The sequence below is a fragment of the Zootoca vivipara genome, chromosome 13, assembly GCF_965207765.1.
Source record: "Zootoca vivipara chromosome 13, rZooViv2.hap1.1, whole genome shotgun sequence".
NCBI classification, from domain to species: domain Eukaryota; kingdom Metazoa; phylum Chordata; class Lepidosauria; order Squamata; family Lacertidae; genus Zootoca; species Zootoca vivipara.
The window spans coordinates 853,990-867,358 of record NC_142596.1 but is presented as its reverse complement, the minus strand read 5'-3'; the positions used below and the strand labels follow the sequence as shown (position 1 = coordinate 867,358).

At 46.9% G+C, this 13,369-nt stretch overlaps 1 protein-coding gene across 1 annotated transcript in view; it reads right to left on the bottom strand.

The window, feature by feature from the left end:
- Window positions 1-7,651, bottom strand: part of ACSBG1 (acyl-CoA synthetase bubblegum family member 1) — a 31,362-nt gene extending 23,711 nt beyond the window's left edge. Inside the window, exons 1-2 of the mRNA XM_035137911.3 lie at window positions 7,516-7,651; window positions 6,319-6,380 (exon numbers count right to left, since the gene is read on the bottom strand). Coding sequence (XP_034993802.1) covers window positions 6,319-6,380; window positions 7,516-7,538 — 85 coding nt within the window. The 5' untranslated portion in view covers window positions 7,539-7,651. The remainder of the gene's footprint in view (window positions 1-6,318; window positions 6,381-7,515) is intronic.
- Between the last annotated feature and the right edge of the window lie 5,718 nt (window positions 7,652-13,369).

Below are 13,369 nucleotides of genomic sequence, written 5' to 3'. Positions count from 1 at the left end.
CCAGAATTACGCAGGAAGAGGAGGGGCAAGAGGATGGGTCTGCCAAAGCTTTTGTGTTGGAGAAAGACGCGCCAAAAGCCATTAGGAGGTTCTGAAACCGACTGACAACATCGCTCCGTGTAAATAGCAATGACTTGAGCACTGTAAATACGCAGCACCAATAAAAGAATAAAATGCAGAGCTGCGTAGCGTCGTTACTCTGAAGTAGTCCACTCCGGCCACTGTGACAGCAACCTCCTAATCATTTTTGGGCTACTTTGGAGTTGCCGGGATGAGCGTGTCAGAGGCGGAGAAGTGGCGGCAGATCGCTGAGCAAGCCCAGCTAGAACTGCAACAGCTGTCGCTGCAGGCGCAGGGAGAATTGAAGGCAGCTAAAGAGGAGACTAAGAAGGTCCAGGACGACCGGCTACAACTTGCGGAACAGGTGAGAGAGCTCCAGGAAAAAGAGCAGCATTTAAGGGCGGTGGCGGTAGACCTCCAAAACAAGCTGGATGCAGAGAAAAACAAGGCGGGAGGGGCACCCCAAGTCCAAGTGCTGCCAGGAAGGAGAGCTGGGACCCTAGTAAGCAAGTTCAATGGAGACCCGAAGGAGTTTCAGGGCTTTGAGACTGAGATTGTGTATGCTCTTGAGCTGCACCACGATGAGTTCCCTGATGATGAGCACAGAGTAGCGTTTATTGTGGAGCACCTTACAGGGGCGGCCAGGGAGTGGCTAAGACCGTTAATTGCAACAAGGAATCCTTGCATGAAGAATGTCAAACTATTTCTAGAAGGTTTGAAAACGATGTATTCGTCCGATAGTCATATGGACCAGACTAAGGAGGAACTTCATAATTTACGCCAAGGAAATATGACAGTTCGCGCGTATTGGGCGAAATTCACCATGCTGGTGCACAGATTGGGGTGGGATCTGGAGTCTGCCCCAATGCAAGCGGCGTTTTACTTGGGGTTGCCTGGGGAGGGGTGAAGGAGAGCTTGGGAGGGGGGTGGATGTGAGGGACAGGGGATATCGCGAAGTCCCTCCCCTCCTGAGTTCAAGCCCGTCCCCGAGCAAAGGGGAAAGCAGGGAGAGTTCCGATTCCAGTGGGGAAGCAGGAAGTCGTGTCCGAGGCTCAGGCAAGGTAGAGGAGCCAGGGTCCCAGGTGGGACAGGAAGGGGCAAGTAAGGGGGGAAGACCCATCCCCCAACTCCAGAATTACGCAGGAAGAGGAGGGGCAAGAGGATGGGTCTGCCAAAGCTTTTGTGTTGGAGAAAGACGCGCCAAAAGCCATTAGGAGGTTCTGAAACCGACTGACAACATCGCTCCGTGTAAATAGCAATGACTTGAGCACTGTAAATACGCAGCACCAATAAAAGAATAAAATGCAGAGCTGCGTAGCGTCGTTACTCTGAAGTAGTCCACTCCGGCCACTGTGACAGTAGGATTTGGCATTTAGATGCAATTCCTCACTGTCAAGATTTTAAAAGGAATAAAAACAACAAAAGCCTGGAGCGCTAAGAAGGTACGAGCTCTGCTGAGTAAGTCTAAATATCCATTAGGGTCCAATGTCTCCCCCCCCCCCCCACACACACAGTAGCCAACCAGTTGCCAGCAGAAAGCCCAGGCTTGAAGGCAATAGTCCTCACTTCTTGTTAACATTTACCCCTGCTGCCTGATACAGTATACAGAGGTATACTGTATTTGTAACTAGAGATTCCATTCTTATCATAGCTAATAAGAGCCCAAGATTCAGAGCAAAGGTCCATCTAGTTTGGGGCCCTGTTTCGCACAGAGGCCAACCCAACACCAGGAGTGAGGTAGCAAATTCAGAAGTGCAGGGTCCTTCACGATAGTCACGGCCATGACCCTTCTAAGATTGGGCAACCTTCTAAGATGATACAATAATCTTATAACTATACAATAATAATCATAATTAGAAATTAGAATGTCCTTGCTGATCTCTATGTGTTGCCTTTCAGCAAGATCTGCTATTTGCTGTGCACATACTGGGCAAAGGATACAGGCTGCCTCAACATCACTTTCAGAGTGACCGAAGTCATATTTTCCTGGAAGTTCCACTGCATGTCACAGAACTTGCTGCATCCCATTGTCTGGAAATGGAAGCACTGAATGTTTTCAGAGTTCCTGAATGCTCAACTTTGGAGCATGCAGTGGCTAAACAGCTCCCCTCTCATGTTGGTGGGGTGACTCCAGGGCTCTGGAGACAAGGATCTTGCAGAAACCCTGCTTCAGAAAGAGCAAAAGGTCTTCAACCCCCCCCCCCCAACAACCTGTTGGAATTCATGATTTGCAGGCAGCTTAGCAAGTTTGAAATTAGAATCTCCACAGCCTGGGAAGACAGAACATGAAAGGAATCTGCCTAGAGATAAGGAGACCCAGCAACAACCAAGTGATTGGCTGAGTTCCACTGGTGTGTGTTGGAGAGTGTTGGTGTGGTTAGTGCTGAGGAGTTGCTGAGAGTGAAGAGGTCCTGTTGTAATGACCGCTCCCCACATCAAATGGGGGGGGGCGGTCGCGTACAGCCCCTGGATCCCAGAGCAGCCCCTGGAAGTTCGGACTGGCGCCATCCTCCCCAGGCTGGATACCTGGGGTCTCCGCCTACCTCAGCCAATCGGCCAATCCAGCCTGGGGAGATGTTGCCAGGGGATTGGCCAGGTAAGGGGAGGGATCATGCAGCACACACAATAGAGGTGAATCTTACCTGAGAACCAGCAGTCGGCTTCAGAGCTTCTCCCACCCTCCACACCCTCATTCAAGTCTTATTTTGCAGCTTAACCTCTCTTTTCCACGGGTACACAGGCGCTGCTACATCAGGGCCACTGTTGGAGGGCCGGAAATGAATTTCCCTGCATTGGCAGGTTTCGCCTTTCCTGTAGCAGTACGTCACAACTTTGGCAGTTTCAGGCATTGGGCGGAATCCTAGTCTATCTTCCTAGATGGGGGCAATACCAGGGTTCCCCCCCTGTTAAAGGGGTCTTGGGGGGAGGCATTGTCCATACAGCAAATGGTTGTCATTGCTCTCCCCTCCAGCGGCGGTGAACAGGGGGCAGGCTCTCTGCTTGAACATTTGTTCTCCAGAGCCAGCCCAACCCCCACACATTCTGGATAACCCTGAAGTCTCCCAGAACCCCGGCTGGGGGCTGGGAGGAAGAATGCCCAATGCCTGAGCCAAGGTCTCCCTACATCTGAATCTTAATAAAGTTGTGGCCAATTTCAATCCCATAGCAAGTTGTCATTAAGTCATTATTCTGCTCGGGGGTTGCCTGGGGTTTGGGGGACTCCGCCTGTCCGCACAAATAGTAACTTGTGAATAGTTTGTATGTTTGCTGCTGTAAATAAAACAACAAGAACCAAGTTACTAGTCAGCAGTTTTTGTTCCTGCTCGTCGTCCAGCTGGACAATCTCAAGAGTTGCTCAACAATCACTGCAGCACTCTGAGGCACAGTTTAATTCTGTATCCAGGACAGCTGTTTATCAGCTCCATCTGGTATGCAGGCTGAGACCTTTCCTGCCTGCAGCTCTCACTTGGACTACTGCAATGCGCTCTACGTGGGGCTCAAGGGCGTACCCACCATGCGGCAAGTTAGGGCAGCTGCCCTACTCTAGAAGCAGGGCTGGTGGGCAGAGGCGGAGCACAGCCCGGCGGAGCGCGAGTTCGCCATTCCCGCCGCACCGCGCCGCACCCTCCCTCCAGCTCCCCGGCGCGCCCTCAGGCAAGGCCAAGCGCGGCGGGGAACCAGGGAGCGCGGCGCGGTGGGCGGGAACGCTGAACTCGCGCTCCGCTGGGCTGGGCTCCGCCTCCGCCTACCAGCCCTGCTGCTAGGGAGGGGCACAGCCCGGCGGAGCGCGAGTTCGCCGTTCCCGCCCACTTTGTGGCCCCTCCCCTTCCGTGCCTTGGCCCCTCCCCTTGCCCCCCCTAGTTTTGATCCTGGGTACGCCCATGGTGGGGCTACCTTTGAAGGTGACCCGGAAACTACAACTAACCCAGAATGCGGCAGCTAGACCGGTGACTGGGTGATTGGGTGACTGGGAGCGGCCGCCAAGACCACATAACACCAGTCTTGAAAGACCTACATTGGCTCCCAGTACGTTTCCGAGCACAATTCATAATATTGGTGTTGACCTTTAAAGCCCTAAATGGCCTCGGTCCAGTATACCTGAAGGAGCGTCTCCACCCCCATCGTCCAGCCCAGACACTGAGGTCCAGCGCTGAGGGCCTTCTCAGTAGTGGCGCCCGCCCTGTGGAACACCCTCCCACCAGATGTCAAAGAGAAAAACAACTACCAGATTTTTAGAAGACATCTGAAGGCAGCCCTGTTCAGGGAAGCTTTTAATGTTTAATAGATTATTGTATTTGAAAACTTCTGTTGGAAGCTGCCCAGAGTGGCTGGGGAAACACAGCCAGATGGGCGGAGTATAAATAAAATATTATTATTATTATTATTATTATTATTATTATTATTATTATTATTACAGTGTATTATTATTATTATTTCATGGCTGTGCTAGAGTGTGACAAAGTGAGGGGATCCAGAAAGTGGCAGAGAGGGGGGGAGGGAGGGAGGGAGGGAGGACTTGGATCCATGGATGGGGAGACAGACACTTGGTCATCATGGAGGTAGAGGGTTTGACAGACAGAATAAGACAAGGCTTAGCCCAACAACAACTCACTTAATTCTCAAGCAGCCCCCAGAGCAACATTTGTTTCTAACCCATGAAGGGGGGGGGGGAGGTGAGAAGAAAAGAAAGCCTGAGAGGCCCTCCAGAAGGTGCTGCATCCTCAGCCGAGAGAAAAATGAAGGCGAAGGTCATTTTGCCACCAAGGCGTGTGAAATATACTCGGAGTCGAGAGTGAATTTCATGCTCAGTACATAACAGCGTGGAAAGGGAGAGGGAAGGAAAGTCAGGGGGAGGATTGGAAAGGGATTGGAAACTCTCTGGTGGAGCTACTCTGGATTTCCACCACCACACAACTAGGCTCATTCCAAACGGGGCCTCTGTATCCCTGAGCTAGACACTCTCAGGGTCCCTCTTGTTTGGAATTATTGAAGGTGCAAAACCCCGTTGGTTTGTTTTCCCACCAGGTGGGAGATACAATATTTGAATGCTCTTCCATATAAGAACTTCCTGAAGCCAGGAAATTAACACGTCAGGTACAAAGGATCTGGCCTTGTCCTCTCATTGCTGTGCTACGTTTCTACTTGCGCAAGTACTTGGGTATCTGAAGATGTGTGCATGCACACGAAAGCTCATACCAATGACAAACTTAGTTGGTCTCTAAGGTGCTGCTGGAAGGAATTTTTTTATTTTGTTTCGACTACATCAGACCAACATGGCTACCTACCTGTTAATTGCACAAAGTCATTCATGTGGGACAGCATTGAGGAACATGCAGCCCAGTGGCACACTATATCCTCAGTATATAGCTTTTTGTGTGCATTATATGGTGGGAGAACTGCATTGTGAAATTCAACAAAGTGCAAATGTCAAAGGATGGCTGGGTTTCTGTGAGAATACTATTTGGGGAAGTAGGAATAGTTTTGCCTTTCAATGCAAACTGACTCAAACTGCCCCACCCCACCCCCCGTTAGGGAACCCAATGCTGGACTAGACAGGATTTTGGTCTGATCCAAGAGGGCTCTTCTCCCCACTGAGGAAGTCGCCCTGCACAAAGGAGGAACAGACACAATGGTGAAGCCCTTCTGAGTCCCAGAAGCAAGGAAGCCCCCTTTGAAAGCCGACTCCGTTCAACAATGGCATAATGCCCCCACAGCAAGAAATGGCAGAGCGCCATCGAAACCCTGCACAAAGTTGTTGAGGAACAGAAAAGCCATTCTAGGTCCCCACAAAAGCTCCTTTATTCTGCAGACACCAAAAACTAGTTCATTTTTGTTGTTTTCCTGATTGTGCTTTGAGTGAGAGAGGTTGCAGACCACAAGAGGGGAAAGGAGTCGCTGCCCCATTGGAAACTCTGTGTGCACAGCAGGGAGAGGCATGAAACTCAGGTTAACAGTAGAAAAAGTTTCCACGGACAAATCCAAAAGGCTCCCATCCAACTTATGTGGGAGAAACTGCCAGTGCACTCAGGAGGATGGTTTGGGTTGTGCTGGAGGGGCAGGAATAGGTGGGCGTTTCCTGTGCTTTAACAGTTGCTCTCCTCCCACACTTACAGTACCTGAAAGCAAAAATGGAGGCTACACCTGGAGCAGGTTAACTGGCCTCTTGTGTGTCCTCCTCCACTCCCCCCTTTCACAGAAGGCCCAATTGGGCAGTTATGTACTGCATTTGGGGTGTCTCCTTTCCGGACATAGGTTTACCTGAGGAATCTTCTGGCCCTGTTCCAGAATCTTTCCAGTTGTTCTGTGCTTCTGACAAATTCCTGAAGAAGGGGGAAGAAAATCCTTTCATTAAAAAGTCTGTAGACAGAGTTTTGCATGGACTCAGAAGGAGCATATCACCAAAAGAAAAAAGGAGATAGATTTGCATAAAATGTGATTAAAAAGGAATGTTTTCACCTGGCGCCAGGCCATTCCACAATTGAGACACCACAAAAAGGCCCTTTCTCATCTTGCCACCCTCCAGATCTCTCAAGAAGGAGGCACACAAAGAAGGGCCTCAGAGGATGGTTGCAGGCTCCAGGTTGGTTCAGAGGGAGAGAGGCAGTCCTTGAGGTGCGGGGGTCCTGAGCCACATAATAATTTCAGTCTTGTTCCTAATTAGGAACAAAGCAGTGCAAATCGTCTCACTCCCATAACAGCAGTTTTTGCTGCTGTGTGTACATGTATGTGGTTTGCAGAATACCTTGCGATTCTACAAAACTTTCCCCTCCCCTGCCTGCCCCTTTTTGCATGCATTCTTATGACTTGGCTTCACTCCCAACTGAGCAGCACTTGTTTCCATGTCGGAATGCAAATTGCTTCATTCTCTCCGGTTCTATTTTCTCCATTTACTGGTTTCAGGTGTGTGTGGCTTTTTTAGGTGGGGAGGAGATAGAATCACATCTATGTACTAACATACATAGTATGCTAATGTTAGAAGGTTCAGCAACTTAAAATTATTGTTTGATTGTTGTTGTTTTTATTTAAAAAAGGTGCAAAGTAGCTATTTTTTGAAGGGCAAAAGTTCTCTTTCCCAAGTCAATGTCAGCAAATGAGAAACAGTGTGCAAACTTCCATGTCCTTCAATTGACAAAGAATTCTTTGTTTGGTTGTCCTTGTTACCCGCTTAAAATGAGCAACCCATAGCCTGCTGATTTACAAGGAGCTTTCACTGAAATACAACATTTACTTCACCTTCTTGTTGCCATGGAATGAGAGAGAACACTCATTTAATTTCTTACAAGAGCAGAATTTGGTCCGTGCTCTCAGAATGCACAGAAAATCAACCTTCCTCATGTTCACTCAAATGCAAGCCCCACTGTCTTCGGTAGGTCTTGCTCTCCCTGGTAAGTTTGCATTGGACGGCAGCCCCGTTTCTAAGGAAAGAAATATGGATATTTACAAAAATTACTTTACCTGATTCCATTGCTTTCAGTCATTCTCTCCGCTTATTGTTTTATCCTTGATGGGAGTTGGGGTAGGGGTGCCACTTCTTTGGCGGACCAATACTGGCTTCAAATATGCTAAGAGTTTTGTATGGCCAGGCAGAAATGAGCTGATACGACTTAGGAAACCAAGAGCAAATGGTCACTTTCTTAGTCAAAGACGTAATGCAATAGGAGGAGACTCAGAGTTCCTAGGAGCCATTTCTCACTAACCATGCTCAAACATGTATCAATGCTTGGATGGTGTTCAACAGCTACAACTTTCCTTTGCCTTTCTTTAATTATCCATGAGAAGAATGTCAATGAGAATGTTGCTTTTTAAGATGCAAATTCTCTCTCTCTCTCTCTCTCTCTCTCTCTCTCTCTCTCTCCCTCCTCAGTTCAAATTATTCCAGTTCCCTTATTTGAATATTATATTTTGTAGGATAGCGGCTCTCCTTCTTTCCTTCTATAGGACAGAACTGGATCTCAGTCACTGACTTGGGGGAAAAGGGTGTTGAAATTCTTAAGGCATTTCTGCAACAGACTGACAGAAAGATGGAATGTGGGGCACACATCATTCAAAACCCAGATTCATACTGCTTAATCTCAACATGGGAGAATCTGCAGCTATTGTGCAAAATTTGTGAAATGAAGTCCTCCAGCTCTTAAACAACAGCAACATATACGGTATGTTTGTTCAGATTAGGGGTGACTAACCTGTCAATTTCAGTTTCTCATTTTTCTAACACCAGGTTCAGTGAAAGGCCTTCCTGTTTTTCCTCAGTACTGTATTCTCTGTACTTAACCTGAAGCGTACTTAACCTGAAGCGAACTTGCCCATTGAAAGTAATGGAAAGTGGATTAATCCGTTCCAGATGGTCCGCGGAGTACTTAAACTGAAGCGTACTTAACCCGAGGTATGGGTGTAATTGGTTCTGGAAGTCCGTACTTAACCTGAAGCGTACTTAACCTGAAGAGAACTTTCCCATTGAAAGTAATGGAAAGTGGATTAATCCGTTCCAGACGGGTCTGCGGAGTACTTAAACTGAAAATACTCAAACCGAGGCGTACTTAAACTGACGTATGACTGTATCTAGGAATTTTATTCCAATACAATATGGGATGGAAATCACACATCCAGTATCTACTTAACAAGGCCATGCACTTCTTCGGTTCTTCTTTTGAGACTGAGCCTTACACGTCCCCTCGGCCTTGAAGGTGTTTAATGTCAAAGTAGTAACCCCCCCCCTTGCCTATGCTGCCCCGCTCTGGGCTGCACTGACGAACCTTGCACCCTTAGAGACGTTGCAAAATCAATTTCTACGTAGGCTTCTAAAGCTTCCCCTGTGTGTGAGTAATGCATCTATACGCCTAGAATTGAAGATCCCCTCATTAGAATCCCTCCTGTGGAAAAGAGTCTTTAATTATTGGATAACTCTTTGGCATAGACTACCAAGCCATTATCTCACCCAATGTCTATGGTGAGATGATTTTGCAAACCCCTGGACTAGCAAAATCCATGCTAAACTTCTGCTATATGGAATTTCTCCCATAGACATCCTAAATCTAGATCTTACTTCAGCAAAAAGACTTATTAAACAAAGAATGGATGATATTGAGCTACAACGTAACATTATGCTGGGTGAGGGGGTCTGTTCGCCTGTGAACATTGGCATTACTCCGATACATCATGCCCCAGCATATCTATCCTCCCTCACCACTGCTTCCCACAGATTTGCTTTCATTAAAGCAAGATTTAATGCCTTCCCCTCAAATGTACTGAGACATAGATTCGCCAAGGGCCAGGTGTCTGCTCTATGCGTTAAATCGTTATTTAATAGTGAAATTGGTCTATAATTTTTTATTGAGGTCAAGTCCATCTCTTGTTTTGGGATTACGGTTAGGTTATATAGGCCTCTCTCTTTCATTTAAAATGAATGAAAATTTCATTCATTGTAGCTTGTAATGGTGCTAATAATTGTTTATTTAATTTTTTAATAATATTTGGCTGGCGATTTCCCTGTTTTTGCCTGATTAATTACTTCTACTTACTTCCAATATCTCTGAAGCTGTTTGGGGGGCATTTAGAATTACTAATTTCTCATCTGTGATTTTTGGTAATTTGCTTGCTCTCAGATATTCCTCTATTTCAATCTTCTTTTCTGGTCCTGTCCTATATAGATCTGTGAAATATTTGAGAAATTCTTTCCTAATCTCCTTTGGGTTATCTATAAGTTTTTCCTTAACTTTAATTTTACTTATAATATTTTTCATCTCATTTTATTTAATTGCCATGCCAAGAACTTCCCTGGTTTGTTAGCATACTCAAAATATTTTTGTTTCATTTTTTAAATTTTCCACTATACTTCTTTATTAATGATCAATGAATATTGTGTTTGTAATAATTTAATAGCTTGATGCTCCTTACAATGTCTAGATGGTATGCAATAGTTGTTAATTAGTCCTCTCAACATCAATCCAGAATCGTCTGTTGAGTGTTGAAGGAAAAGGCTGCAAGGACAAAGAGAAGCTTTCCCCAAGTCCGATTAAATGTAGTCTATCTTCTTTTTGTGATCAGTTATTATTTCCTTCCAAAGTTCCAAATACTCTGGTCTTCACCAATCACTTTACTTGGCCTGATTAGTTGCCCAACCTCCAGCTATTTCCAGGCACTCACCTTTTCCATGGACTTTTTTGTCCAAAGTTAGATGAGAGTTCCCCTCCGTAGGTTTGGGTTTGATTGTGAAGTTCCAGGTAGTTCCAAATAATTCCAAATAGTTCAGTAAGGTATTTTCCAAATCAGAAACTGTACAAAGTTAAAGATCAAAATTATATCCAATATTCTATATCATGATTCAAGTTCAGTGTTCAAGTTCAAGTTCAAAGAGTATATCCCATATTCCAATAAGATAGATATTCTAATGAAGCTTTTTTTAAAAAAGGCTTTCTCACCAGAGGTTTGGCAATCTCCCACTTACAAATAGGGAAAAGCAGGATATTCCAGGATCAAATCAGAAACCAGACAGCTTTTGTAAGTTTGGGGCTGTCCTTGGAAAACAGAGACACTTGGAGGGCCTGAGATAGCCCATGTGGAATTGCCCAGATGTTGCAGAGTCCAGCATATGTCAGCTACAGCCAACAGTCAGCAGCCCTGTTCTGCCAGCCACGGCAGGGCTCAGGGGCGGGAGAGGCCAGCCAACCAGCCGAGTCTTAGGGGAGGAGTTGCCTGACGGCAGAGTCCGTATACAGTGGTACCTCGGTTTAAGAACAGCCCTGTTTACAAACTATTCGGTATACGAACTCCGCAAAACCGGAAGTAGTGTTCTGGTTAGCGAACTTTACCTCGGTCTATGAACGGAAGCTGAATGGTGGAAGGGCACCTGTGGCGGAGGCCTCCTTAGGGAAAGCGCGCCTCGCTTTAAGAACGGCTTTGGTTTAAGAATGGACTTCCGGAATGGATCAAGTTTGTAAACCGAGGTACCACTGTGCAAGGTCCAGTCCAGGAGTATCTCAGTTCACATAGTCAGACAATCTGGGGGTCAAGAAAGCCGAGGGTCCAAGGTCGCAAGGAGCAAGGAGCAGCAAGAGTCTAGTCGGGAATGATCAATGTTGTTTCCAGCAAGTCACTGAGCCTGGAAACCCTGCTTCAGAAAGCTGGAGCCAGCTGGTTCTCATCAGGAGCAAGAAGGCTGATAAGCAGCAGGTAGAGCCACTTTGTCTTCTGCTCCTTCAGCTTCTGGCCCATGACAGGTGGGAGTTGCCTTCCAACAGAATCTGAAGGGCTCCAGGATGGCTGTCCCTGCTCCAAGGCTTTAATTCTGTGCATGTCTTCTTGGAAGCAAGCCCCACAAGGCTCACTAGGATTCACTCCCAGGTAAGTGTGTTTAGGAGTCTAGTCCAAGTCTGCTTTGGAATGGTGCGTGCCCCCCTCAATCTGATTGGGGCCCAATCCAGCACATGAGTGTGGTGACCTGCAACGACCTGGAGCCAACCCAGCCAGGGCCTCAAACCAATGCAGTGGTCCTTGTCTGGTGTTTCATAGGGACTTCACACCCGGGCTGGCCCACCCATGAGGCAAGGTGAGGCAACCACCTCAGGTGGCAGGATCCACAGGGGCAGCAGTTCTGGCCTCCCACCACTGCTGCAATGCATTGGTTGGAGGTCAAATCCCCCCTCCCCTGGCTGCCTCTCCAGTGGCCTCTTGGAGAAGAGGAGGTGCTGCTGGGCTCTTCCCACCACTGATCCCGACATAGATTTTTATTCCCCACCCCACTCCCTCTTCCTCCTGCAGATCCTCACTCACCCCTTCTTCCCTGCTGGCGAGGGGGGGGGCATCATTTTGTGGTTTGCCTCAGGTGTCCAAGTCTTAGGGCAGCTCAAATTTCTGTGGTCCAAATTTGCATCTCTATCTCCCCCCGAATCACTCTCTCTCATCATTTGCACAGGCATTTTTACTATTGAAGTTGTTTTAATAAATTGTGGCTTTGCTACATAGATTTTTTGGGGGGGGCAGCTTTTGCTGTGGCAGAGCAATTTGCTCTGCATTAAGTCAGTAGACAAGGCAGTATGGAAATATTTTAAACACATAAAACAGACCTCACTCTTTTAAAAAGTCCATGTACACACGCGCAAACACACATATTTTTAGGATGACCTGAGAAGGAAAAGGAAGCAGAAAATCAGGAGCAACTGTGTTCCTAAGCGACCATAAAGGTCAAAGGGGAAAACATTCCATTCATTCCATTTGACAGTTGGCCAGAGGAAAGGCTGCTGGTGGTATTCTTCAGTGGTTTCTGAAAGGATGGGATGTTTCTAAACTCTCTGTTGTTTTTGTTTTTCTCCAGCAGATCTTCCGTTGTTTACACCTGCCACAGCTAAATCTGCCATGTGCCCATTTGGACAAGATGTCTTCAAACATCACATTTGTTAGATGAATTCTCACGTAAAGGCAGGTATGTCGTGTCCTGGGCACCTCTCCAACAAAAGATTCCAGCTCATGGTTGTTTAATAATAATAATAATTCAGTCCATAGGAGCCAACTCCTAGGCACTAAGATCCCTTTCATGGGCATTGCCATTCAAATGGTGTAGGTGTGCCACGTCATGTGATCGATTATGTGGGGTGGGGCTTACCTGCCCCCCAATATTTTATTCAAGTTGGCACTCCTGATTCAGTCCCTGGACATTTTAAAGGACATTTCAGATCACAACAGTCAATGTTCAAGCTGGAAGGTGTGCAAAGGAGGGTGACTAAGATGATAGAAGGGTCTGAAAGCCAAGCCTGATGAGAAGGAGTTGGGTAGGTTTAGCCTGGAGAAGAGGAGATGAAAGCCATCTTCAAATATCTGACGGGCTGTCACATGGAAGATGGAGCAAGCTTATTTTCTGCTACTCCAGAGGGTGGGATCCGAACTAATAGATTCAGGTTACAATAAAGGAGATTCCAACTACGGTAAACAGTCTGATTATAAGAGCTGTTCGACAGTGGAACAGACTCCCATGGAAGGTGGTGGACTCTCCTTCCCTGCAGGTTTTCAAGCAGAGGTTGGATGGCCACCTGTCATGGATGCTTGAGCTGAGATTCCTTCATTGCAGGGGGTTGGACTAGATGACTCTTGGCAAAATGATGGTAAATGATGCTCAGTGCAAGCACTAGTGATGGGCAACTCCCTTTCCCCTCAGTCTAGGTTGGAGTGGCTCAGAAATCCCTCTTGTCCCAAAAGAAGTTTGCCGTATTTTTTAGTCCAGTCTTCTTTTGGAAATACATCTTAGGAATGCTACATTACCCAGGTGCCCTTTTGTGCTATCAGTGCAGTATGATGAATGAAAGATGAATCAGCTGAC